Source organism: Dreissena polymorpha, chromosome 11 (genome assembly GCF_020536995.1).
Source record: "Dreissena polymorpha isolate Duluth1 chromosome 11, UMN_Dpol_1.0, whole genome shotgun sequence".
Classification (NCBI taxonomy): Eukaryota; Metazoa; Mollusca; class Bivalvia; order Myida; family Dreissenidae; genus Dreissena; species Dreissena polymorpha.
Window position 1 is genome coordinate 27,749,262 of NC_068365.1, and position 26,114 is coordinate 27,775,375.

Genomic DNA, 26,114 nt, shown 5'->3' on the forward strand with positions numbered 1-26,114 from the left:
ACGATGATTAGGAAACAAATGTGACTTCTAGAGTGTTCACAAGGTTTCTCTATAGTCACATAAGGAAAACTGCCCACCCACCCCCTGGCGTCCATGTTTTTTTTACCGATTGGGTCCATTTTCGAACTAATCTGAAATATAAATAAAACCAATCTTTTCATCAAGTTTCATGATGATTGGGTATAAAATGTGACTTTTAGAGTGTTCACAAGCTTTTGTTACTATATAAATAAATTTAAAAAAAAAATGCGCCCCCCCACCTGGCAGCCATGTTTTTAAACGGACCGGAACCATTTTTGAACTTAACTCTCGTATATAGGAAACAAATGTTCTTACCAAATTTCATGAAAATTGGGCCAAAAATGTGACTTCTAGAGTGTTCACATGTTTTCACTAAGTATATATAGAGAAAACTGCCCCGCCCACTGGCGGCCATGTTTTTTCACCGATCTGGACCATTTTCGAACTCGTCCGAGATATCAATAAAACCAATGTTTTGACCAAGTTTCATGATGATTGGGCAAACAAATGTGACTTCTCGACTGTTCACAAGCCTTTTTTTTACTAAATAAATATAAGGAAAACTGCCCTGCCCCCTGGCAGCCATGTTTTTCAACGGACCGGAACCATTTTCAAACTTAACTCACGTATCTAGAAAACAAATGTTCTGACCAAATTTCATGAGGATTGGACCAAAAATGTGACTTCTAGATTGTTCACATGTTTCACTATACACATATAGCGAAAACTGCCCCGCCCCTTGGTGGCCATATTTTTTTTTCACTAATCTGGACCATTTTCAAACTCGTCCGAGATATCAATAAAACCAATGTTTTGACCAAGTTTCACGAAGATTGGGCAAAAATTGTGACTTTTAGAGTGTTTACAAGGTTTCTCTATAGCCAAATAAGGAAAACTGCCCCGCACACTGGCGGCCATGTTTTTCAACGGACCGGAACCACTTTTAAACTCAACCAACATATCATTAAGACAAACATTTTGACACTGACAAAGTTACATGAAGATTGGGCATGAAATGAGACTTCTACAGTGTTTACAAGTTTTTCTTTTTTTTGACCTAGTGACCTAGTTTTTGACCCAGCATGACCCAGTTTCGAACTTGATCGAGGTATCATTGGGACAAATCTTCTTACCAAGTTTCATGAAGGTCGCACAAGAAATGTGGCCTCTAGAGTGTTTACAACCATGATGGACGGACGGACGACGGACAAAGACCGATCCCAAAAGCTCACCTGAGTAATCAGGTGAGCTAAAAATACAGAAAAAGAAAACAACACGTTTAATCAGTTTCTATCTTACAACAATATTACAACAAAGATAATGATTGGTTCTGAAATGATATTAGACATTTTAAATGCTCATTGACATCATTTTCTGGACAAAAGTTAAAAATCACATCGCAGCTTTTTTATGTCAATAACACCATTCACTTAGAATTAAATGTACAATCAAACACACACTAGTATTGCCCTAAGTCCCAAACAAAGCTATTATGGGACGCACGCAGTATCGTTCAAATTATTTTTTAAGTGTTTTGTCTAAACATGTTCGCATGAGGACGACACATAACTATTAAGACATTGTCAAATGTCTAAGAACACAAAGAACTCCGAAAATGAGACAGCATGAAATTAAATACAACGAAAGGCCCCATAACCGGCGCGAACACTTTATTTAACACATTTAATTATGACGTCAACGCCAAAAATATGTAGTAACGACGTTGATATCTCGGGTGTGAGGTCATAATCTTAAGTATATTACGTCATCCGAGGATCTGACATAATTCCTCAGGGTGATATGGGCTCCATGACGGCATTCACCCTGTCTTTGTCGTCCGACCAACAGTAGTGGCCGAGTTTCTGAAACAGAGTTCAATGCATCCTTTAGCACTTGATTTGATATCAAACGAGGCACGATGCTGCAAATGCCAGACGTAACCGCGCGATTTGTAAACAAGGGCCATTTGTTAAAACCCTCCATTTAAAATATATACATGTAATTATATCGAGCTTTTTTTCGTCAGAATAGTGATCGATTTCTAATTTGTAAAGTTTGCCTACTATATCATATATTCGGTTAATCATGTAGATCTATATACTTAAAAAACGAATACATTTTCTTGAAGAAAACTTCAGCACACACATACCACGCATAGAAAACACCTGCGTTTCGGTATTCAGAAACAGAGTTCTACTCATATCCCTCTTTCATACAAACACTTTGTATTTGTCTTACCAGCCAGTGAAGAGTTTTACAAGCCGAGCATATTACGAGCTGATCCGCCGTGTACAGTTTCCGGAATCCGAACTTCCTGTGAACGAAACACAAAAGCTCATCACAAGATGCGAGCTCAACGTGTCGTTATGATCAATCCCACAGCATCATCGATTTAATTTGCTACATGTCACTGATTTCTTTCGTTGTTAACACAAATGTTCATATCAGGACTACGGGCGTTCCTGTAGTCCTGATATGTACATGTACCTCACTTTTCGAGCGTTCTTTTTGTTTGTCTCGCGGTCGTGTATGAGTGTGTGTTTAGGTATGAGTGTTTAGGATTTCTGGCAGTGTCGCAAGCGAAATGTATATTATCGTAACAATACTATTTTTGGGGTGGTGAGGGTGGTTATAGAACCCCAAACCTAGTGCTTTCACCGCTTTACGAAACTGTAGCACCGGAACAACATATGCGCCTCGGTCTTTAAAAACGGAACTTAATGCATGTGCGCATAGTTTCGTCCCAGATTAACCTAAACAAAAATGAGACTTCCTTTAAACAAAAAAAAAAGCAAATAGTCGCCCATAAGCAAGTGCGGACCCAGAGCGCGGCGCGATAATTTCATTGTGTGATCATACCTGTAGCAATGTCGGTACAGCTGCAGTAGCGTGTCGCCGTCGGAGTCCTCAATGCACTCCGTGAAGGTCGCCACCTGCTTGGGCGAGAAATGGAACCCCAGCAACTTTTGCCAGATTGACTCTTCACGGGTCACGTGGTACAGGTCCCAACAGGCCAAACCTAGCGCAGAGATGACCCATGGTCAGTTGCACATGTGTATATGTACGATATGCGTGTGAATCATTCAAAATTCATTAAAAGTGAGACAAAAACATCAATTGACATATATAAATAACACATAAACAGGTTTAATGTAAAAAACATAAATGTGTCAAATATCAGTATCGTGTTACAGGTTTTCTGTCAACCGTGGTAAACCGACTATCTCTCAAATGCTATGCTTAACTCAAAGAAATATTCTGTTCACACCTAGTACAATTTCCGAAAAATGTATCTCTGTAACAAGCTTATTCATATTTGCACATATCAGTTAATTTAAACACCTCACGGTTTTATGCATGCTGTATGACTCCATTTGGTTATAATAATGAATGCAGTCCAGGGCTTATATAATAAAGAAGAATTATTCCACATAGCAACACATTACCGGTAATCGCAAATGGGGTTAAATGCATGTACATAACGGGCTTAAAGTATTGTTTTTTTCCTAAATAAATACTTCATTTGAAATAAAAATATATTGTTAAAAACGAAAATGTCGTCCCTGATAAGCCTTTGCGAATTGCACAGTCTAATCTGGGACTACATTTTACGCACATGCATTAAGTCCGGTTTTCCCAGAGCGAGACTCAGATGTAAAATGTGCAATGGTAGGTAACCCACCAAGGTTAATCAAATCCCTGTGATCCGTCAATTTGTACATGATTTCAAAGAGACACTCCTTCGGTAGATCCATCAGCTGCGGTTTACCGTCTTCTTCACGCTGAAAAATATTATATATGGAAACAAATATTTTTTAATCGGTACAGACAGACGCACAGACAGACGGACAGACGCACAGACAGACTTACGGAACAATGAGTCCTACATATCCGCAACCCAGACATACGGGGAGATATAGTGAGGTATTCAAGTAAATATTTTTTGTTTAGAAGTATCGTGAATGCGCATGTATCTCGAAACATGCAAAACAATGAAGATGAGGTTGCGTCTTCAGTTAAGAACTCATTATGTTTGAGCTATGCCCGACTCAAAAATCCGACAAAAAGACTGACAAGAGAGGAATAGTTCATAGAAATCGGGAGTAAAGATGGGCTTTAATTAAATCTTAGTATCCCGTTATTACAACGAGAGACAACGTAATACACTCACATTTTACTTTAAGCTTAAAATAATTTTTTCTATTAATTCCACAGACCCTTATATTTGGTTACCATTCAGGTGGAGTTATCAATCATTCTCGCAACATTCAATCATTTTTTAAATTAACTTTATCATTAAAAAAATAGATTATACAGAGAGAGTTGGAGAAATTCTGTCATTCAATAAAGTAAAAAATAACTTGTAAAAAGCAGTAGAAAATAATATCAATATTATCGAACAAATCAAAGTTAGTCCGACGAACCTACCCTATCTATCTGGAGATGTTAGCAGAAACAAAATGTATACCTTATTCTGGAATTCCGCAGAAACAAGTTGTTTGATTTCACTGACCATAATTTGTCAGAACAACACTCCACTTTTCGGTATTCCATGTCGAGTTCACAGCTTCATTACAGCCCAAAATAAAAGTTAACAAAATAAATAAGTTTTTTCTACCTACCCACCATATCTGTTTGCCGATGTTAGTTGAAACAAACAATATATGTATCCCAATCAGTGCAGCCAATTACCTCTGTGTATACGAATCCTCCCATCTGTGTAAGCAGGTTGGACACGTTCTGTGTGTGTCTGTTCCACAGGCTTCGACAACCGATCCTCGTGTCAATCCGACTCGTGTCTTCCACGAGATGTTTGTGTGTCTCGTGCAGTAATCTTTGCAAACGCCTCACGCCAACTTCCGTTTTTAACACTTGAAAAAAGAAAATTAATGTTATTAGTGCACCTTTAGTATTGATTAAGTTTGTGCATTAGCGTTAGGAAAACGTTTGCATGTGTTACACGTCGTATTCACCTATAAATAAATAAATCAATCAAGTTTACTTGTTTTTCCTTCACGCTGCCATATAAACTATTTTGACTGAGGGAGGACTGGCTAGAATGTTCATTCGAAATCGTATCTTAGCCTCGTTCTGAGAAACGGGGTTTAATGCATATGCGTCAAGTTTCGTCCGAGATTAGCATGTAAAGTCCGCATTTTTTTGTTTAAAGGGAGTCCCTTCGTAGCGAGAATCCTGTTAAGGCGGAAAGTAGCGTCCCTAAAAGCCTGTATGGACAACACAAGCTAATCTGGAACGACACTTTACGGCACATGCATTAAGCCCAGTTTCCTCCGAACGCGGCTTAATTGTTAAGCTTTGCAGCCCCAGATATCAACAAATTATCCTTACCTGTGTGAACTAACTGATCAAGAATCTTAAACAGTTGTCGGTGAGATGAGCCAGACAGCTTGTGCAGGAACCGAGTCAACATCAGCCGCAGTATCTGCAATAAGACGTTCGCGTTCGTCCAAAATAAATGTACTAAAAAGGGACCATTGACGATTTCTGATATGTCTGTCGTTATGGGATCTTTCTACGTGGAATGTCTTACTATATGTAGGTCGCAGTGGTGTAATGGATTTGATGTCCGCCTGGCGACCAGGAGGTCACGGGTTCCATCCCCACCGAGGGAGCGTTCTTAATATCTCCCCCATAGACACCAAGTACTGGTTCTAGGCATGGGGAAACGGACTCGAGAGCCTAAGGCTTTCGATGCAATCGAGCTAAAATGAATAGATTTAAACAAACTATATGCGACATATAACATCCTTAGACATGTTCCAATAATATGTTGATGTTGGTGTGTTTGTTGTTGTTTTTTGTTTGTTTTTTCTCAATCAAGGGAAAATAAGCTATTTGTTGCTTGTGTAACAAATACCACATGTGAAGCCCTATCAAATATAATTGTTATTCAAACAAAATGGAAGTTATTTTTTAATAATAGCAATATTTCCCCGATGGAGCACAAACGCTGCACGGTGTCGTATTTCTTACGTCAACAAGATACGCTTGTCTCCGGATATCGCGTGTAGCGTCCGCGAGGTCCATGACATCAATGAACTCGGACAGATACACTGACATCCGCCGCTGACCCCTGGTCCCCTGCACCTTGACGCAGCGCCCGTGACTCACTTCGCGGTTCCCATCTGGAACTCCGATTCTGGAAACCAGACCTACAATAATTGCTTTACAACCTAACGCATCGTCGCTGTCGTTCTCAAACCTCGTAGCTACAAAATGCCAACTTTTCAGGAGAGAGAAAAACCCGTCTCATTTTTTTATAACGATGTTTTAGAAATTGAAATTCTGTAAAAATACCAAACAAATGAAGCTGCAAAATACGGTATAAGCCGTAGACGCGTAAGTCATACTGACAGTCAGACATGGTAGCTACGATATTTTGTCACCACAGTTTTGTCATTTTTATGAGGTACGACAATTCGTCCTGATAGGAAACCTCGTAGTTTCAAATATGTTTTTTTTATAAAAACGTTTTTGTCAAATTTGTCCAAACGAAACGACGTACCTATAGGTGAAATGGCGTCGCTACGACTTTTCGCCAGGAAAAAAGCCAACAATCATTCTACAACATTTCGTCACGTGGCTTTTTCAAGGGCTCTGATTGGCGTAGAGCTACGAGATATTGCACAAAACACGCGCCAGACTTAATATATTCGGAAAAGACAAAAAAAATATTTTGAAAATTTTGGAGCTACGAGGTTTGAGAACGACAGCGACGACGCATATAAGTAAGTCGCTACCTCAGGCCCATTTAAGAAGGCATATCTAACAGGATTCAAATTAGAAGATAAAACCTTGTGACGAAACGAAATTATTTGACGAACCGACTATCTAAACGACTTAACAATTTATCTTAAAAGGCACATTTACTCCAGAGTTTACGGCCATAAAGACGCTTATAATAATATAGACGAAACGCGATAAATTTCACATATCAAATATAACTTATATGGGATGACACGAAAACGAGTCAGTTTTATTTGGGGGGAAATCTCATTTGACATATTTTTCGGCGTAAGCTGTATTAAGCCAGCTTTTCACCCTGACTTGACCTTTGTAAGTGTCCAATAATATTAAAATAAAATTTCCCGCGGCTAGGTACGAATGAATACACTTCATTTATTCCATTGGCTGATTTGAGTATAACACCAGAACATTGGAAACATATCCGCGTCTTTGTAACACTGTTTTACTGCATGAAACAATTTTATCTCTAATGAAAAGGCTCAATAGATAGAACAGTTTTACAATCAATTTTCGACATAAATACAGTTTGTGCGTTCACCTTTTATTTTCAGAGAATTACCAGCGCAAAAGCGTTTATACTAAAGGCTTATATTCTCATATTTAGTACTTACTTGCATTGCATTTCAACCCGCGAGGTTTCGGGTCAATTCGCGGCCAAGGTGTGAAAGTCAGAGTTTATATACAGTTCATCACCGGAGTTCGCAGAAGGGGTTGCGATACATTGAAGGAAAAAATGGAATCTATGCTATTTTTGTCTGATGGAGTAAATAGTTCGTTTAGTCGCTTTGTCGATATATCAATATTTTAGGCACAGCTGTTGCCTTGGTCGTGTACAGTTGGCGTAAACAAGCCGTCGTTTCAACAGCAGAATTGTTACCTAACTTTAATGCCTTGCATTCCAATCCGCAAGGTATCAAGGTCAGTTTGCGGTCAGTTGCAGAAATCTTTTTATAAACGCCGTCTCGTAAACTTTGTGCACTTGAAGTCTGTTTTGATCAGAAAGATACTAAATAAAGATATTCGGCGATATTATTGTGGTATGTCAATCATCGATTTTTAATATGTTTTCATTTGCATGATAAGGACCAATTTTGATTAAATTAATTAGAATTATTTATCGATTTAGACCAGTTTATAAAGCATGAGCACAATAATTCACTATACTATAATTATGCAATTAATTAAGATTCGAGAATTGCCGGCTGACCTATATGCACTCGTTTATTTTCATGTTTCTTGTGTTTTCCTATTCTGTAAATATAGATATCTGAGTAATAATATCACATAAAGCAAAATAAGCCACGAAATCTGGCGCAACACCCCGTAATTGATTTGCTTGTGATGTAGCGCAGAAAAAAGGCATCCGCTACTTTTTATCTCATAGAGATAACTTTTGATCGTTCATAAACATCGACCACAATCAACGCCGTATATCTTTTTTAAAGATATTTCTTGTTTCTCATAATAAGTGTTTGTCGTCTTCAGTCGGCTACAGCTATAGAATAAATATATAAAATTAAAAACGCTTAACATACTTGATGAGAAGTTGATTAGGGACGTCTTCGGCGCAGAAGTCAACGTTTTGTAACGCCCAACCTCTCGAAGTCTTTACCCAGTCGACGTAGCCTCTGGAGATATTTACACGTTCCATGTTTGCTGTAACGAATCTGAGAGGTATATCGGAGATTAGAAACAGTTGGAGCCCAGCATGCAATGGCGCCATTATATATGTGGTATATTATTATTATTATTATTATTGTAATCATTATTAATATATAATTATGGTGGTGGTGATGGTGGAGATGGTGGCGGCGGCGGTGGCGTTTGCGGTGCTGGTGGTTATAGCAGTAGTAGTGGTAGTAGTAGTTGTAAATTAATAGTAGTAGAAGTGCACATAGATTAGTAGTAGAAGCAGCAAAAACAGCTGTTGTTTTTATAGGCGATGGCTACGCAATAAATAAATACAAAATAACAATACATAAACATACCTTTCTCCTACTGCTATCAATCCACAAGTGTCTACCCCGGTAATGCAGTATAATGAAGTACAGCATAAAAACCGGGAACCAACTGGTCATGGATATATATAGAACGTTGTTCTATACAACTTATCGATCATTGAATTTTATATGCGCTGCATACCTTTTAAGGTATACACCGGTCGCTTTTACCATATAAGGCTATCACCTGCTTTTGCCAACCGTCAGAATTTGTCGTTTCTCTGTCAATATCAAAATAGTACATGGGAAAGACAACCTCATTTTTGCAATCATATATTTCTTAACTCTTACTTTTCATTTGATGAAGTTAACTGGTATTTGAACATACCATTAACATAGGGAGGCTAATTACTTAATTAAACTCAATTAAGTAACTTTCATGGTTGGATATTTCTCGGAGAGTTTTATACTTTTTAAATCAAACATTTCTAAACAAAACGTGTTATAATACTATGGTTAAATTGTATATATTTGTCTGTCGCATATCTTCAAGCTTCGATTGCAGGATCGCTTCAAGGCTTTCGATTTTGGAGCGGGGAATGTATAGTTAAGTCGCACAGGTATAACCCCTTTGTGTTCAGTTGTGAATGAATCATTATCATCCTCATCATCATCATCCTCATCATCCTCATCATCATCATCCTCCTCCTCCTCCTCATCATCATCATCATCATCATCAACAACAACAACATCATCATCATCGAAATCATCACCATCCTCCTCCTCCTCCTCATCATCATCATCACCATCATCATCATCATCATCATCATCATCATCATTATCGTGATACAGAATCGTGTCACTGAATACATTAATATTTCTCCGTACTCGTACGTTGTCATGCCGCCCCGTTTACGGTAAATTGTCATTTTCTGTTCCATGCAGTCGACACACATTACATTTCTTGTTATTTTTGTTTATTTTGTAAAAAACTAATTAGCAAAAAATGAAAACTTTACATGATTGACACCCCAGTCAGTGATCGAAATCATGCTTTCCATGGGTCGACTGTGTTTTTTATGAAAGAAAACTATAACAAGCAAAAATGTTTATAGATAATCGTTTTCACTAAATTTTGGCTCCCGTAATTCGGTGTAAATTGAAACCATTTGTCATTGGAAGGTGACAAGCTTGTGACAAGTGATAATAATATTTTACCCTTTTAAAACATGATCGAGCGATGTGACAATTGTAAGCGCAATTTATAAAGTTCTGACGGCCTTATATTTGCCCATTTATGCTCGATAGGAGTTATATGTTAGACTTGGAATAATTTTCGCGCTATCGTGGTTAGGGCCTATCTGTCAGTGAACAGTCATTTGACGTTCTGATACGTGGAAATTCAACAACTCTTGTTGCCGCCCGCATGGTCTAATTTATAACCACCAGAATTCTGAATATTTGGAACTTGAGTCGATAGTCGCTGAAATGTTTATAAAATAAATGCCACAATGCTTATCATATCGCTAACCAAAAGTACAGTGTACCCACCGGTTTAATACGGTTTTGTCTCAATCTATTCTCGGATTCAATCAAATCTCTGCGCGGAGGTTGATACAATGGGAAACAAAACTAACTCGAGACAATTCGTAATGCGATTTGGTTTAATTTTTTAGATACCATGCATGTAATTTATTGTATACAGCTGCTCCGTGTTCGGAAAGCCCTATCCGACTAGTTCATTTTGCGACGGGTTGAGAGTATCCGTTGTGATTTTGAAGTTCCGGTAGTACGTGTATGTGTCGCTTGGACTCGCCCAACTGCTGTCATGTCCGCCGAAAAACGTGGAGAAAAACAGTCCGTCAATATCAAAATGTGTGTTAGCGCGCATGATCACGTCGGTCACGTGAATTTCCGCGTGGCCATCGACCCAGAGTCGAATGTAACCCTTCTGTCCCGGCTGGGCATTCAGATGCACTTCCTGTCGAATGTGGTGCCAGCGGTTGTGTTGGAATCGAAAGGCGCCCTTTCCCATTTCTATGCCCGAGTCAGCCGTGCAGTGCACGTGCATGTAAGCGGGTGTGCTCGTGTGGTCGTATTTAGCGCACCACGTGTCAAAGCTGGGATTCTGAGTGTGCGACACGTAGGCGTATACCTGGGAAATCGAAAGGCAGAAAGTTACTACAATTTTGGTTTGAAAGTCACAGCAATAAATTAAGAAGTCGACGTTAAAGCAATAGGAGCTAAATTCCATATACATGTACATATGTTACATGTTCTAGTAAAATCGCAGAGCCACATCGACTTATCAGATGGGAAAAAAACGTACATGTATCATAAATACCACATAATTAGTGTGATACGTTAAAGTTATTCAAGCGATCATATAAATCTTACCTTGTTTTCCAAAACAGATAAAGCGTTTATGAATAAAAAAAACTGTCATAACAATTCAGATGAAGTTGTACAAGAAAATAAACGAAAGAAACGTTTTATTATATTGCAGTGTGCAGCAGAACTATCCGTCATGTACGCAAACACGTACTCTGTTGGAAAATCATAATATACCGTGCAGATTTGCTCATATGTTACTGAGTCATAATTCCGATATTTCTACATTACATAAGAGTGCCGGTATCAAAGTTATAACGAGACAAAAAGGTCGACATTGGAATTGTTATCTTTGCTTTGGTACTCAAATATGGAAGTGCAGTAAAGCTTCTCTATGTAGTTGTTTGTTACTACATGTACTTCAATGCAGTCCATAACTCAAGACATTTTATAACGCCTTCTCACACATATCTATGAACGAACAACCAGCTATTAGTTAACACAGACCTCCCCGTCCCCCAAGGCGCGCCACATGAGTCGCGTCGAGAAACACGTGTCTTGAATTCTACCCCCGGAGCAGTCACGAGTGCCTCCCCAAAGGCCGGGCAGTTTTCCGCCTTTGTTCCAGCCGAACGATGACGGAAAATACACCTGCAAAAGATATCTTATTATATACCTCAGTTCGTATGTAAACTAATAGCATATACACACGCATATACACATGTAGAATTTAGAAGAAGCATTCACTAACTTCATACTCTACGGTCAAGTCGCGTTTAAGTGAAACTGTATAACATCCGCTCATCTGATTTTCCAATGGGCATCATCGAGTCGGATTCTGTAAGGACATTTACGGACCTCCAATTGAAGGTATGCGCCATGCAGGGAATAAGATGTGACCTTCACTCACCTCATACTCCAAGGTCAAGGTCGTGTAGGAATGAGATGTCACTGCGCTTGGTGTACCATAGAACTGCGCTCCTCTGTGCTTCCCGGATTGGCTATAGCTGCCTGGTTTAATGTAACTACGCTTTAGAAAGATACATGATCATAGTGTTGGAGTAGTATTTTATCGCGCAATTAGATATGTGAATTTCTTTAGTGGACATCGTGTGAGTCATCTCGAATAAACACATTAAACACATTTCTCTTGGTTCTGAATAGTGTAGTGGTCAAAGAATGACTTAGTTATTGCAAAGGCTCAATGATAGTTGATAGTGGTTGAGCTGTTAACCAGAATAAACGTTTGCTAAGTATAACATTGGGCCGTGCTCTGTGAAAAAAGTGTTAAATGCATGTGCTTAAAGTGTCGTCCCAGATTAAGCTGTGCAGTCCGCACAGGCTAATCAGGCACGACACTTTCCGCTTTTATTGTATTTTTCGTTCTTCTTAGCAAAAAATCCAGTTTAGGCGGAAAGTGTCGTCCCTAATTAGCCTGTGCGGACTGCACATGTTAATCTGGGACGACACTTACGCACATGCATTAAACCCCTTTTCATAGAGCGTGACTCCAATCCATTTCAGAGTCCTAAACATAACAACCCATATTCCTTTAACAAAACCATTTGCAAAAACTTTAAATTTACTTTATTAAAAATCAATAATATAATACTATTACTCAAATATAGGATTGAAGGAGGTTTAAATAACTAGTTCTCACCATGAGCATAGAACACCCTTAGCACCCACTGGCCCGGATTTTGGGGGTCTTCAGCGAGGGTGAGAGAGTCGTCTGCTCCGATCCCGAATTTTCCTTGGGTATCGGTCATGTGAAACCCGTCCCTAAGGACTACATTTATGTCTTTGTTCTGGCTTTCATGGTTCCAGCTCCAGAGCGTGGCGCCTACATGTAAATGCAGCGAAATTAGCCTTTACAAATCTTTTGCGTCTTTACAATGCTCTTCGGGTCTTAAAATGGTAAAATTAATCTCCGTCCCCCAGAAATATACATGTACCAGTTATTGAACACCACTTAAATAACAAATCCGTGCGATCTATACAAATTTACAAATACTGGATGGCGTATATGTGTAGAAAAATCATCAAAAAACGAGAGACATAACATATGAACATTGCACATACCACTGATCTGTTGCGTTGATAGAGTTGCAATCCACAACACCAGCCACGTATGTGTAAGCAGCGCCATGGTCGGGTCTCCAAGGCGTGTGACCAGTATGTGCCCAAAGCGTCTTAGTATATGTCCTTATCTCAGAGGCCCGTACTTGTTTTAATGAGTCCGCGTGGACGTCCGATCAATTATACAAGTGACCTATACATGGGAAGTGATATCAAAAAGTGGCCTAAAAGCAGATATGTATAAATTAACATTAAGTTTAATTTAAACCTATTTATTTTAGCTCGATTGCATCGAAAGCCTAAGGCTTTTTTTAAACGCTCTCGAGTCCGTTTCCTGGAACTGAACCAGTACATGATGTCTTTTTTTTCGGGGGGGGCGACTATGCTCGAGACTATTAAGTAACCCCATGTTGTATGAGCTCTAGTCGTGTAAAAAACTCATAACGCGCATTACGTACCAAACTATGGTAGTCACTATTAAAGAACCTTTGTTTTAATATACTCTCACATCCCCCAAGAAATAGATCCTAGCCCAGTTCAATTATTTTAAGCCAATAGTACGTAAAGGATAATGTCGAAGTATGTTCTGGTTGAACATGTGTGCGCGTATTTCGACGTCCATGTCGTGTTTCCGCGTCTGAGGCTGAAAAAAGTCTGACTCGTACATAATGCGCTTTTTTTTTACTGAAAGGTATTCGATTTTGATGTGTTCTTCTGCTGGGATGGGGAGGGGGGATCTCTCTTGTCTGTTCTGATGACCACTAACCAAACTCACATGCGCCGGCAACTGGTATCGACCCCGGGTCCCATTGAATAGGAGCTCGTGCAGAAAGCACTGCTGCTAACCAGACAGATATGACACATTGCAAACTACTTAATATACGCCTGTGGGTCACACGTTTCATATGGACTTAAATACCTAAAACATGTTTTCATCTGGTACCACAAGACTCAGAGGTTTAATATCTCGTGAATCCTCTTCAAAATGTGTTTGAATCACGCCCCTAAGGACAAATAAAAAAGCGAGTACATGTATTATGCATTTGTAAGAATGGTTCACCTTCCATCACGGACACTAGATACGCCCCGTGCCTTCCTTTAATTTGTTGCGTTGACAGAAACCATATCAACAATACCAGACACGTATGCGTTAGCAGCGCCATGTCCCGATTCCACTGCGCGTGACTCGTTATTCCCCGCAGCGTCTTTTTATACAATCGCACTGTACTATAACTCCCTTTATCTCAGCAATCTTTTAAGGGCGCGTGACAAAAACAATCCACGAAACGTCTATTTACATATACTAACGAACCTACTATAATATTGGATACGCGAAGTTGGAGTTGTTTATGCATAAATCTCCTCGAATGTAAGTGCTTTAAAATACCTATTAAATCCTAACATACATTTTGTTCCGGTTAAATGGTTAATTTAACGCAGCTTTGCACCTTAAATGACCTTTACATAACGCCAGCAGACTCGAATGAATACATTCGAATATTTCATTGGCTGATTCAAGAGAAATCCCCCATAATGTTGGCTACATGACTGCGTCGGTGTACAGCGTATAGGACATAACACTTTTCAGTGTAACGAATTCCGGACTCTGGAATCCTCCGCAAGGTAGGTTTATGCAATAAATTATCCGCTAAACCAGAGTGGGCCAGTACTCGGTCACTAAATCGTCAAGGGAAGACATAATGGACTATCGATCGTAACACAGTATTGCTTTCACGATGAGAAAGCAATCACCACCGAAACAGAATAGTGTTATGATAACAGGGAAATCGTTTCATTATCTAACCACAAACGTTTGCCGTGCTCGGTCAGCCCGTCTGAAATTCGTTCCTGATGACCTGAATAGGCTGTCGAAATCTGCTAGTTTGCTATTAATTACATGGTTTGACTTCAATTTTGTATCGAAAAATATTGTGCTTAAATGTTCCATAAACAGGGCGCAATTATATTTTTAAAGACCCGGATCATGCGAAAATGGATCTTATGCCATATGCGGCCAGCGTTGCTATAGCCCAGCCTGCGCACCTCTCAGTCTGGTTTGGGATATGCCTTATGAGGTCATGAAGCCTTGCATGATTGTATTGGGCAGGCACAATAGCGCAGGCAGGGCTTGAGCTACTCTAGCCGAAACGGCTTAAGACTCATTTCCACATGATGTGGCTCTGAAAGTGTGATTGGAATGTGTCAAGAAAACTACTTGTTAATCAAATATTTGCATACCATATATTTCAATGGTAAAGAAATACATGTACACTCATAAAAGGCCCATTTGAGAAAAAAAAGTGATCTCCAGTAGTATGATTTTTATCTACCAACACTTTTGTGTGATTTGAATATACATGTACGTGCACTTAATAACACACATTTCGTGTGGTGGATATACGACTTAGAAGTAAAAAAACAACAACAATTAAACCTTTGTTCTCAATTTAATTTTCTAGAAAAATACATTTTCGCACTTAATTTCATAGTCAGGATAGACGCCAAATGTCATTTTTAAAGATATTTCTTATCAACATTGTCTTCTTAGAATATACCAGTAACCTAATATGTGATCCCATATTTAGTAAAGCACTCAATCACTACAAGCTGCAGGTGCTTGTTAGCCACCTGTCAATGAGGATATATTGCCTACGGAAGTAATTTCATTAAACGGCTATGTAGGTCAATAAACTGGAGGGTTTGTTAACAGCCTGTTTAAAATTGTTAACACATTTTATTACCGCCTTAACCAAAATAATAATAATGGAATTCTGAGTAAAAAGGGTTAGCTCTTTAACACAAGTGAAAGTCTTCTTTCTTAAGTTATTGTTTTGTGTAGGTATTAAATGTACAAAAAATGACTACTGCAACTATTAAATTCCATAGTTCTTGTGACTTCAATCTGTTGACCACAAATGCAATAGGCATAATTGTAGGACAAAGAGTTCACTAAGGAAAGTCCTACAGATGAACAAACCCAAAAACTTACATGTGCAAAACAACAGACCCCTCCCCACGTCTTCATCAAAGGTTGGCTTTGAAAGAAAACAGAAATGCAGTGTCATGTGAACTATTATTATCCCTATGTGCAGCACACAAACTGCACTCAAGAAGTTTACCAGTAACCCGACTCAAGCTAGAGATAACACAACCCTTCGCACTACTAGTCTCATCCAATTTGTCAACCAATAGTACTCAGCAAACCAAGAAATGTGGGAAAGCTCCATAGATCAATGTCTAACTCGTTTGATTCTCTTTGGTTTCTCTCAAATCACTTTAACCCGTTTATGCCTAGCGTCTAGAAAAAAAGCCTTGGCAAACAGCGAAGACCCAGATAAGACGCAGCATCATGCGGCGTCTCCTCAGGGTCTGCGCTGTTTGCTTAAAGGAATTTCTGTAAGAAATATTCCAAATACGTGTATAGAAATAAATATAATAGACATCCCTAATTTTGGAAATAAATTGATCCGATTTAAAAGGACGGGAGAGTCCACTAGGCATAAATGGGTTAAACTTGAAGTCTTATCAAACTTGTCAACAAACTGTTGTATTAGTACAACCTATTTTAATAAATTAAATGGCAGACAAGACTCGACAATGAAAGAGTCCCACCCCACAGATTCAGTTTTCCAAAATAAGGTATTGCATTTAAATGGTGGAAGTAACAAAAGTCTGTGATTATGCCGCAAATAATAATTGTTGACCTAGTAAAAGAAATTATACAGGTTTGGAAACTGTTATGTAAGGAATTATACATAGTAAAATGATCACAAAATGTAACAAGAGCACAGCATAACGGGTGCCAAGCTCGGCTACGGGTGCAGTTTTGAATAAATGAAAGCTTGACAGAAATTCTTTTTTTTTTTTTAGAGGTCACAGTGACCTTGACCTTTGCCCTAGTGACCCCAAAATGGGTGTGGCGTGTAGAACTCATCAAGGTGCATCTACATATGAAGTTTCAAAGTTGTAGGTGGAAGCACTTTGATTTTAGAGCCAATGTTAAGGTTTAAGCATGACGCAGACGGCAGACAGCGGACGACACGACACGACGAGCTGGCTATGACAATACCTCGAGTTTTCTTTGAAAACGCCGAGCTAATAAAATTTGACAAATTTTCACTCATGGTGATTGGGAATACTGAACTCAATTTTTCAGCTTAAATAAGACCAAGGCAGTGTTATTTTGCTAGGTAACTTACCATAACAACTCACTAAAGTCAGTTTTAGAATTTAATATACAAAAAGGGTATGCTAAAAAACAAACATTGAAAGACAATTTCCAGGAATATTTGTAAAATAGTAATTGTAAGTGTCCTAATTTTAAGATGACCTAAACACCAGTGAACAATACAATAGAAATGTAATAAACTGATGAATTATGTTATAAGTTGTAAATTTTTCAGTTAATCATTCAGATAATCTGAATACAACTAGTATTTGTGAAACATCCATATATTCAGCAGCAATCCAATATATGAATTTGGCACACTGTCCCTGTCGTCAATAATTAATAATATCACATTACTAATCTGTATACACAAATAAATATATCTCTTCTATCTACAAACTAAATCCATGTCTGGAAAACTATGATATCACAGCAGAGTTCACAGGCAACACTACACCCTGTTTTTGTAAGACCCGAAGTACTTCAAGTATTGAGTCCAGTTCAATGCGGAATTGTTGAATTTCATTGTTCTTGGATTCCACCAATTGTCGCCACCTTTCTACCTCTTTTTCAGTTTCGATGGCCGCTGCCTGGCGGGAGTTGCGAATAATATCCTGTAACTCTTTCTCTCGTTGCGAGTGTTTGGTTTCTATCTGGATTATCTTTTCTTGAAGGGACTCGAAATGCCGCATCTCCTAGAGAATAGAAAAATGCTGGTTGAGAAATCATTTTTATAATTATTCTTAAGTCTTAGACAATCAATGATGGCTAGGACATAACTGTCTGTGCGCTTATTTTGATTCTACTTTAAGCTGACAAATAGCCATAATAACGCATTTGTGCCAGGTTATTTCAAAATCCATCAATAAATGGCAAAGTTATTGCTGATATAGGATATTTTTGCACAAACATAATGATGGACAGTGTGACTGCTTGCCGCCTTCACCCAAGGTTGTTGTAAAAAGAAGACGTAAGCTAATCATGTTTAAACTGGCCTAAGCAAATGTCCAGCTAGGTATTGGGTATTTGAACATTTGTGAATCTCCAGCAAGGGATTAAACAATTGGGGCCTCAAGTTGTTTTTGAATTTTGACTGCTATCCTACCGGAGTGTGAGATTTCTTGGCCTCCTTGAGTTCGCGGTGCAGTGACTTGAGCGTCTCCTCCAATCTCGTCTGCTTCACACGCAGCACGGCCGCTGCCTCTGCCTCCACCTCCAGTCTTGCTTGCTGTTCACGCAGGTGCTTGATCATCACCTACGTAAACATGGAAACCGTACGAAATGGAGAGATTGATGAAATAAATGCAGTGGAAACCATATCAACAAAGTGATATCAAGTCACTATTGTAAGTTTATGAATGAGGAGTCATTTTCAAATGTTTATCCAAAACTTATTATTTGTCAAGGGTGCTTATAGTTACCATTGTGCTATTACCCATCACAAACTAAAACAATGACTTAGATTCACAATTTGAAATGATAAAGATGTTTGTGCTGAATAACCCAATTAAAATATAAAAACATGAACATCATTTAATGGTGAAAACTAGTATGGAAGTAGTACTGTTAATGATTTTAGCTGTACATTCAACCCTTTACCACTTAGAAACGTATTTTGACGCATGTGTAGTCCCTAAGAAAGTTAAATTTTATTAAAGACCTTTCTTATTAGATTGAAGTTTTAAAGGCTTCATTTCCAACCCTTAGATACTGATGAGCAGCAAGCAGCATATAAACCTGGCCCCGTGTTCACAAAACATTTTTTGCAATTGGAAATAGATTTTGCTCGTCATTGAAAATGGATTTCCATTGTAGTTGATACGAAAAAATGAAAATCGATGTCAGTTAAAATCGATTTTCGCTTGCAAAATCGTTTTGTGAAAACAGGGCCAGAACAGACTGGGAATTACTCGCAGGCTGTTCTGGTTTTATGCTGTTTGCACATAGCCATTTTCACTTTGTTTCTGAGTGGGAAAGAGTATAAGGTTGAGTTGTCAGGCAGATGCTTGGACATTGCAAAGGTAATGCATTGTGACAATTAATACTGTGAAACGATTATTTGTTGGAAACTTATTGGATTTTCATGGGTCTGCCAAACAAAAAAATCAATTGTAGTACGCACGATTATGTCAAAAGTATTATGTACAAAATAATGTTACATCAAACTTAGGTGGTGCAACAAAATAATAATGTAACGTAAAACTTAAGTGGTGCAACTAAGGTGCGATGTGTCTTGTTAATATATTTTGACAAGGCTTTTCTGGCCATGAGCCAACACAATATAATCACATTGCCAATTTATTATCAATGCACAGGGATGTCTTGATGCACATGTATGTTATATGAAAAGGTACTCTTTAATAAATAAATTTTACAAGCATAATTAGTAAAAAACTGGCACAAAATACGCCCGTTTGAAGGTTTTGGACATCATCTAGACACAACTTCTGACCAAATTTGGTGAAGAACGGATGAAAACTACTTCAATTAGAGAGCGAACACCATTCTAAATGCTTGAAATGCACTAAGTGGCCTCATGACCTAGTTTTTGACCCTTAATCCTTGAAATGCACTTGGTGACTCCGTGACCTAGTTTTTGACCCTGCATGACCCATATTTGAACTTGACCTAGATATTGTCTAGATACAACTTCTGACCAAATTTGGTGAAGATCGAATGAAAACTACTCAATTAGAGAGCGGACACCATGCTAAATCCTTGAAATGCACTTAGTTACCCCGTGACCTAGTTTTTGACCCAGCATAACCCATACCGAACTTGACCTAGATATTGTCTAGATACAACTTCTGACCAAATTTGGTGAAGATCAGATGAAAACTTCTTCAGTTAGAGAGCAGAAACCATGCTTAATCCTTAAAATGCACTAAGTGACCCCTTGACCTAGTTTTTGACCTGGCATGACCAATAATCGAACTTGACCTAGATATTGTCTAGATACAACTCCTGACCAAGTTTGGTGAAGATCGGATGAAAACTAATTGAAATAGAGAGCGGAAACTGCTGTAGACGCCAACCGCCCGCCAAGGGTGAAACTATAATACGTCCCGTTTTGAAAAACGGGCGTATAAAAATACAAAAGTACTGCTTGCTCTTTTTTTTTTTTTAAACCTATTTATTTTAGCTCGATTGCATAACAAGCCTAAGCTTATATTAAACGCTCTCGAGTCCGTTTTCCTTGGTGTCTATGGGGGAGATCTAAAGAACGCTCCCACAGTGGGGATCGAACCCGTGACCTCCCGATCGCTAGGCGGACACTTGCTCTTTTGTGACATACATTCGCAGTTTATCACTTATTAATGTTCGTGTGCATCTAGGATATGGTACAGGATGCTAATCAAAAAGTCGAGTTTCTGCAATGTCTGCTGCTTTTGTTGGATTTCAAATATTTTCAAAACCTACTTAGTGTTGGAAACGCGTGACAGGTTTTCTTATTTAACCATTTTTTATCATAAAAATAATGAATAATAATGTAAAAGAGAATATAATTATTAAACAAGCAAATTTGTTGAATTGATATCCCCTGCCAAAAATAAATTTTGTGACAGACGGGCACCGCCAATTCTATATCCCTCTGCCTTTGGCTGGGGATAAAAAGTCACACTGCAAAATGCTTTATACTGCACAACCAACCTCCTGTGTTTGAACACGCGTCTGCAGTTCAGCCAACCGTGACGTGGAATGTTCCAGGGCATTCTGGGCCAGCAGACGGCTCACTTCCTGTTCATGTGCAGCCTGATGGGTAAAAATCAACAGAAGTCTCTTTTATAACAGGAAACTCACCTTTTTCAAGACAAAGACCAACATTATCATGGTAAAAATTCCCAATAATCATCACACAAAATCCCAACCCTCATTACATCATTTTAAAGTAAAGCAGCAGTCATCTTTTCAATGGCAAAAAATATTTATTAGTTTTTGTTAATTAAATAATTGTACATTATTGTTTTTATTGGCCAATTAATGCCTCTCTGTGACACTGATTACCTAGTGCTTTAATTACAAGACACTAAAACTTGATTGGGTACCTTCATTTCCCAGTCGAGTACATTTTGAAAACATTTGGTTAGGGATTCATCAAGGAAATTTTGATAAGGTTACGTTATTTCCACATTTGGGTACATTTTGACCACAGTTGGGTACATTTCAATCACAGTTGGGTACATTTCAACTTCAGTCGGGTATGTTTTGACCTTAGTTGGGTACATTTTGATCAAGAATGTTAAAAAAAAGTAATTTCTTATTTAACCATACAACAACATTTTACATGTGTAATTTTAATATAGACAGTTACACATTGATAAAGTTCTGATTAAGACTTTCTAAAGATTACAAGAGAAAGTTACCATATCCATCAAACTGAATTTATAGAAAGCTAAATTACCGGTAAATAAAAATCCAGTAAATTAAAGAATTACTCTAAAAGCTCTCTTAGCATACCAAAGAAAAATTCTTCCTATGTTTTTTTAGTCCTTCCACACAAGGATGCATCATTTATGGGACTTCCATAAGTAGGTCATCAGATGATTGAATTTAGAGGTCAGAGGTTAAAGGGGCCATCCAAATATTTATAAAGCAAAAATCAACTAAAAAAATACAAAAAATAAAACATCTGGATTTCACTACCTTCATTTGCTCGAGTTTCTCGTCAAAGGCTTCCCGAGTCTGCCTCAGCAGTGCCTCGTTCTCTGCCACCACTTTACGCATCTCCACACGCTGTTGCCCTAACTGCAGGTGCTGGCGATCCACCTATATGGCATCACCAAGGACAGTGTTTTTTATGCATTCTTTCAAATCTATGATAATGGGTGACCGATCAAATTTGTGTACAAGAAATCAAATATGTTTGTTTTGGGTTACCAGGTCATGACCATATTTAGGATTTTTTTTTAAATTTTCAATCAAGTTAAGGTTTGTATACATATCCTTTGTGTTTTTTTATGTGAATACTATCCAAATTGAACAAATATAAAACACATTCAATAATTGAAGAACAAGAAACCATGAAAAACTACCTTAATTTTTTTTTGCTTCAAAAACTTTTTTTCCCGATTTTTTTGCTTCAAAAAGTAGATGCGCGTTATACATAAATGCGCGTTATACACAGCGTTTTACGGTAGGTATTTAATATTATAGCTATTAGTTAAATTTGAATAATTTTGTAATCCCAAGCTAGGTCTGTATGTCAGCTTCCTACACAAGAATTCAAAACAACATCTTGCTTTTTGTATACTTAAACAAAAACAATGACTTTGATCTTGAACCAACTTGCACAAAAAGCAATTACAAGCTAGGTGTTCATCTAAGCTACCTAGAGCCGAAATTTTATAGTAATATCTCGATTAAAACTCATGTAATTGAGTGGAAACTATTTGTTCTAGTCTAAGAAACAGTGACGCTGACCCAACATGCCCCAAATTCAATCCAAAGCTAAGTCTCTATGCATGCGTAAAAAGTCCACATTATTATGAAAGGTTGGTCAATGGAAACTTCAGCTATCCACCACAAAACACCTGTTTGATACCTCCCGCATGTATATCCACCATATCCCATTGTAATAACTAGGATTTTCAATTTTGTTGAAAAAGGGTTTTAAAAAATCTCACGAACGTAATAAAAAGATTGATGTGTGATTGCTTTAGGAAAGGTCACAAAAACTTATTAAATGTGTTAACACCCAATTCAAATTGCAGATTCAATCTTTCTAAATGCTGACTTTGTTCCATTAAAAATACCCTAACCTAGATATGCATACATGTATGGTCATATATATTTGTTTCATCAACAGTTTTTCCCCATATTCAAACTAATTTTTAATTAGAACAATTAGTTTTCATGTACTTGATAATTATGACAATGTGTTCAAACTGTACACACAATCTATATTCAACAGTGTACCTTCATTTTGAGATCATCGTTTTCCTTGATAACGTCTGAGATGTGTACATCTTCAAACACCTTGGCATCGTATGTCTTCTCTGATGCTGTTGGCTGGGTCGGAAGGGAGGCAAACTCTATCTCATCGTCTGTCTGCTTACCTCCCTTGCCACGACCTCTTCCTGGTTTGCCTGCAGGTAAAAAATACTTATATAATGTCATTCTAACTTGTTCATTTTTCAAAACACACCTTTCACATTTAGTCTTAATATTATGCTCTGGACAAAAAATGTAATGAAAAAAAGCAATAACTCAGAAGTGCGAGATGCATAATTACAGTTCTTGTGCACTGCACTTTATAAAAACATAATCACAACCTATGAAGTTTCAAGTTTATAGCTTTCATAGTCCTTGTCTTATACATGTTTTCCCAAGAAAAATTAGATTGAAAAAAAAACAACACAAAGGGTAATAACTTTAAAAGTATGAAGTGCAGACAAACAGCTTATAAGCACTGCACTTCTCCTAAATAGGATTTATCCACCAATGAAGTTTCAAGAAGAAAACTTTTATAGTCTAAGATCAATGACTCTTATTAAAACTAAAAAGTATGAACCTAAACAAGGGACAATAACTTCAAAGGTATGAGGTGCAGAGTAACTGTTCCTGTGCACTTCACCCTAATAAATGAGATATGTCTATCTCTGAAGTTTGAAGCGATAGCTTGCATAGTCTTGAACTCATACTCTGAACAAAAATAATATTTAAGTATCAACATTAACAAATGCAACCAGAGCTCCAGATAAGATACGTATCTGCGTATTTACGCATTGAAAAATTAAAAAAAACGCTTTAAAAATCGGACCAGTGCGTAATTACGCATTACAAATCTTGGTACGTATTTGTAAATGATTAAAATGCGTAACCAGTAACTGAGTGTTTAGTTTGTTACAAAAGTAAATCAAAAGAACCTGGTAATCAAAACCATGGCGGCACATCGTGCTCTCGGTGCGAAAAAAGGACTTTATAAGAAAACAGCGGCTCCTTCGGGAAGTATATCTATATTAAAATATGTAAAATAGAGATAGTTCTTATGATCCTTCCAGTATTGTGAAAATAATAATAGGCGATCTAATTGTAACAGCCATTGAACAATCGGAAAAGAAAAGAAAACATCATGCTGGCGAAAAACTGTCAGAAAAAACTCTGAAATCATGGAAAGAAAATTACCACTTGCTAATCATTAATAAAGAAGGCCCAGAAATTAGACTGACCTGTAAAATCTGCACTGATAAAAAGGTGCAAAGTATCTGGGCCAATGAAGGTTCCACAAACATTCAAAGGAACAGTATTGATAGACACAATAAGTCCAATGAGCATCAAACTGCTGAGAAAGAACTGACAAATGCAGTCAATGAATGTTCTGACAACTCAGAAGATGACAAGGAACATGAGGTTACAGGAGATAATAAAGACATGAAATTATTTCGGACAGTGTATTATGCTGCTATTGAAGAACTCCCTTCTGTAAAAATAAACAGCTTGCTTGATTTACAGAAAATTAATGTTTGTAGAATGTTGTATCAAAACTTGAGTTGGGATACAATAACAGACATTCAGAAGTGTATCTGCAGTGTTATTAGGAGAGATACTGTTTCAGAAATTTCTCAATCAGAGTTTTTTTCAATTATGATTGATGAAAGTACAGACATCACTGTAAAGAAAAATCTATCTATATGCATAAGATATGTGAAAAATGGGGTGACAGTTACTCAATTCTTAGGAAATGTTGAATTATCAGATGGAAAGGCCCACTCTATTGTTGCCTGCCTTGTTGAATACCTGAACAGACTACATCTGGACACTTCAAGAATTGTTTCCTTAGCAACAGATGGAGTCTTTGTGATGATGGGCAAACATACTGGTGTAGGAGTACAACTGAAATCTAAGTATGCTCCGTTTGTGGTACAGACACACTGCATTGCCCATCGTTTAAATCTCTCAGTATCAGATGCAATCAAGAAAGATGAAAAACTTGTTAAGTCTAGAGCGAAAATCAGTGCACTGTATTCTTTTATGAGTGGATCTAGCAATCGCACTACATGTATTAAGTTAAAACAGATGCAAAAAGTACTCGATGAACCAGAGATTACATTAAAGGAACCTCACAGCATAAGATGGCTTGGGCTACAAAATGCAGTTGAAGCAGTCTACTTCAGTTACAACTCAGTCTGTGCTACTCTATCTTGCTTTGCTGCAGAAGGCAATGCAGTTGCAAATGGCCTACTAAAATATTTCATCAACTACAAAACTGTACTTATGGTAGCTTTCATGTTCGATGTTCATGAAGAACTAGGAATCCTGAGTAAAAGGCTCCAAGAACAGTCTCTTCAGTTCAGTGACACAGAATCTCATGTTGATGGGTTTTTGGGTAAACTTCAGAATTTAAAATTCAGTGATGGACAGAGATTGAAAGAAATGAAAGCATGCATTAAAATAGGGACAAAGGAAGATGGTACAACATGTGCATCATTGAATGGTGAAGATATCTTGACTCACAAGGACAATTCTGATCAAGCATTTGCCAAGTTAAGAGAAAAATATGTGGCATGTTTGGAAAAGAACATTAAACATAGGTTAAGAAAGAATGACAGTGAGGTGTTTAGGAACTTGAGCCTTGTCCTGAATCCACAAATAGTCAACACATCCCAAGCAAGTGAGTGTGTAGATGCTTTGGAGACTTTGAGTGAGTTGTATGGTGAAGATAAGGGGGTCACTGTTGTTAGGGGAGATTCTGAATGAAACTAACTCAAAGTGTGTGAAGTCAGTTACAGTTCTTGTGCAGTGCATTTTTACTCAATAAAAAGTTTCTTTCTACTATGAGTTTCATATTTTTTACATTAATAGTCTGA

The 26,114-nt window shown here is 37.8% G+C and overlaps 3 protein-coding genes and 1 long non-coding RNA gene across 5 annotated transcripts in view; 1 reads left to right on the forward strand and 3 right to left on the reverse strand.

The window, feature by feature from the left end:
• Positions 1 to 1,294: 1,294 nt before the first annotated feature.
• Positions 1,295 to 8,915, reverse strand: LOC127850752 (F-box only protein 25-like). 2 transcript variants are annotated; one of them, XM_052384039.1, is made up of 9 exons: positions 8,778 to 8,915; positions 8,325 to 8,456; positions 6,016 to 6,181; positions 5,371 to 5,464; positions 4,714 to 4,892; positions 3,704 to 3,803; positions 2,881 to 3,040; positions 2,260 to 2,335; positions 1,295 to 1,883 (listed from the first exon to the last, which is right to left on the reverse strand). In XM_052384039.1, exons 2-9 carry the CDS (start codon positions 8,438 to 8,440, stop codon positions 1,812 to 1,814), a joined length of 963 nt encoding a protein of 320 aa, XP_052239999.1. In that variant the 5' UTR covers positions 8,441 to 8,456; positions 8,778 to 8,915; the 3' UTR covers positions 1,295 to 1,811. The 2 variants fall into 2 exon arrangements, with proteins under 2 accessions (XP_052239999.1, XP_052240000.1); XM_052384040.1 differs by having other exon boundaries at positions 8,325 to 8,445; positions 8,778 to 8,813.
• Positions 8,916 to 10,375: 1,460 nt separating this feature from the next.
• LOC127850590 (uncharacterized) lies at positions 10,376 to 13,301 on the reverse strand. The gene is made up of 5 exons (XM_052383719.1): positions 13,143 to 13,301; positions 12,721 to 12,903; positions 11,971 to 12,071; positions 11,568 to 11,711; positions 10,376 to 10,884 (listed from the first exon to the last, which is right to left on the reverse strand). The coding sequence occupies exons 1-5, from the start codon at positions 13,207 to 13,209 to the stop codon at positions 10,456 to 10,458; spliced, it is 924 nt and encodes a 307-aa protein (XP_052239679.1). The 5' UTR covers positions 13,210 to 13,301; the 3' UTR covers positions 10,376 to 10,455.
• A 1,067-nt stretch (positions 13,302 to 14,368) lies between these two features.
• Positions 14,369 to 26,114, forward strand: part of LOC127850591 (uncharacterized) — a 40,195-nt gene continuing 28,449 nt past the window's right edge. The window contains exons 1-2 of the long non-coding RNA XR_008035369.1: positions 14,369 to 14,508; positions 23,219 to 23,399. This is a non-coding gene — a long non-coding RNA (uncharacterized LOC127850591). The remainder of the gene's footprint in view (positions 14,509 to 23,218; positions 23,400 to 26,114) is intronic.
• LOC127850589 (centrosomal protein of 162 kDa-like) overlaps positions 17,357 to 26,114 on the reverse strand; it is a 62,909-nt gene continuing 54,151 nt past the window's right edge. The window contains exons 31-35 of the mRNA XM_052383718.1: positions 23,224 to 23,393; positions 21,952 to 22,074; positions 20,959 to 21,060; positions 18,413 to 18,562; positions 17,357 to 18,002 (exon numbers count right to left, since the gene is read on the reverse strand). Coding sequence (XP_052239678.1) covers positions 17,727 to 18,002; positions 18,413 to 18,562; positions 20,959 to 21,060; positions 21,952 to 22,074; positions 23,224 to 23,393 — 821 coding nt within the window. The 3' untranslated portion in view covers positions 17,357 to 17,726. The remainder of the gene's footprint in view (positions 18,003 to 18,412; positions 18,563 to 20,958; positions 21,061 to 21,951; positions 22,075 to 23,223; positions 23,394 to 26,114) is intronic.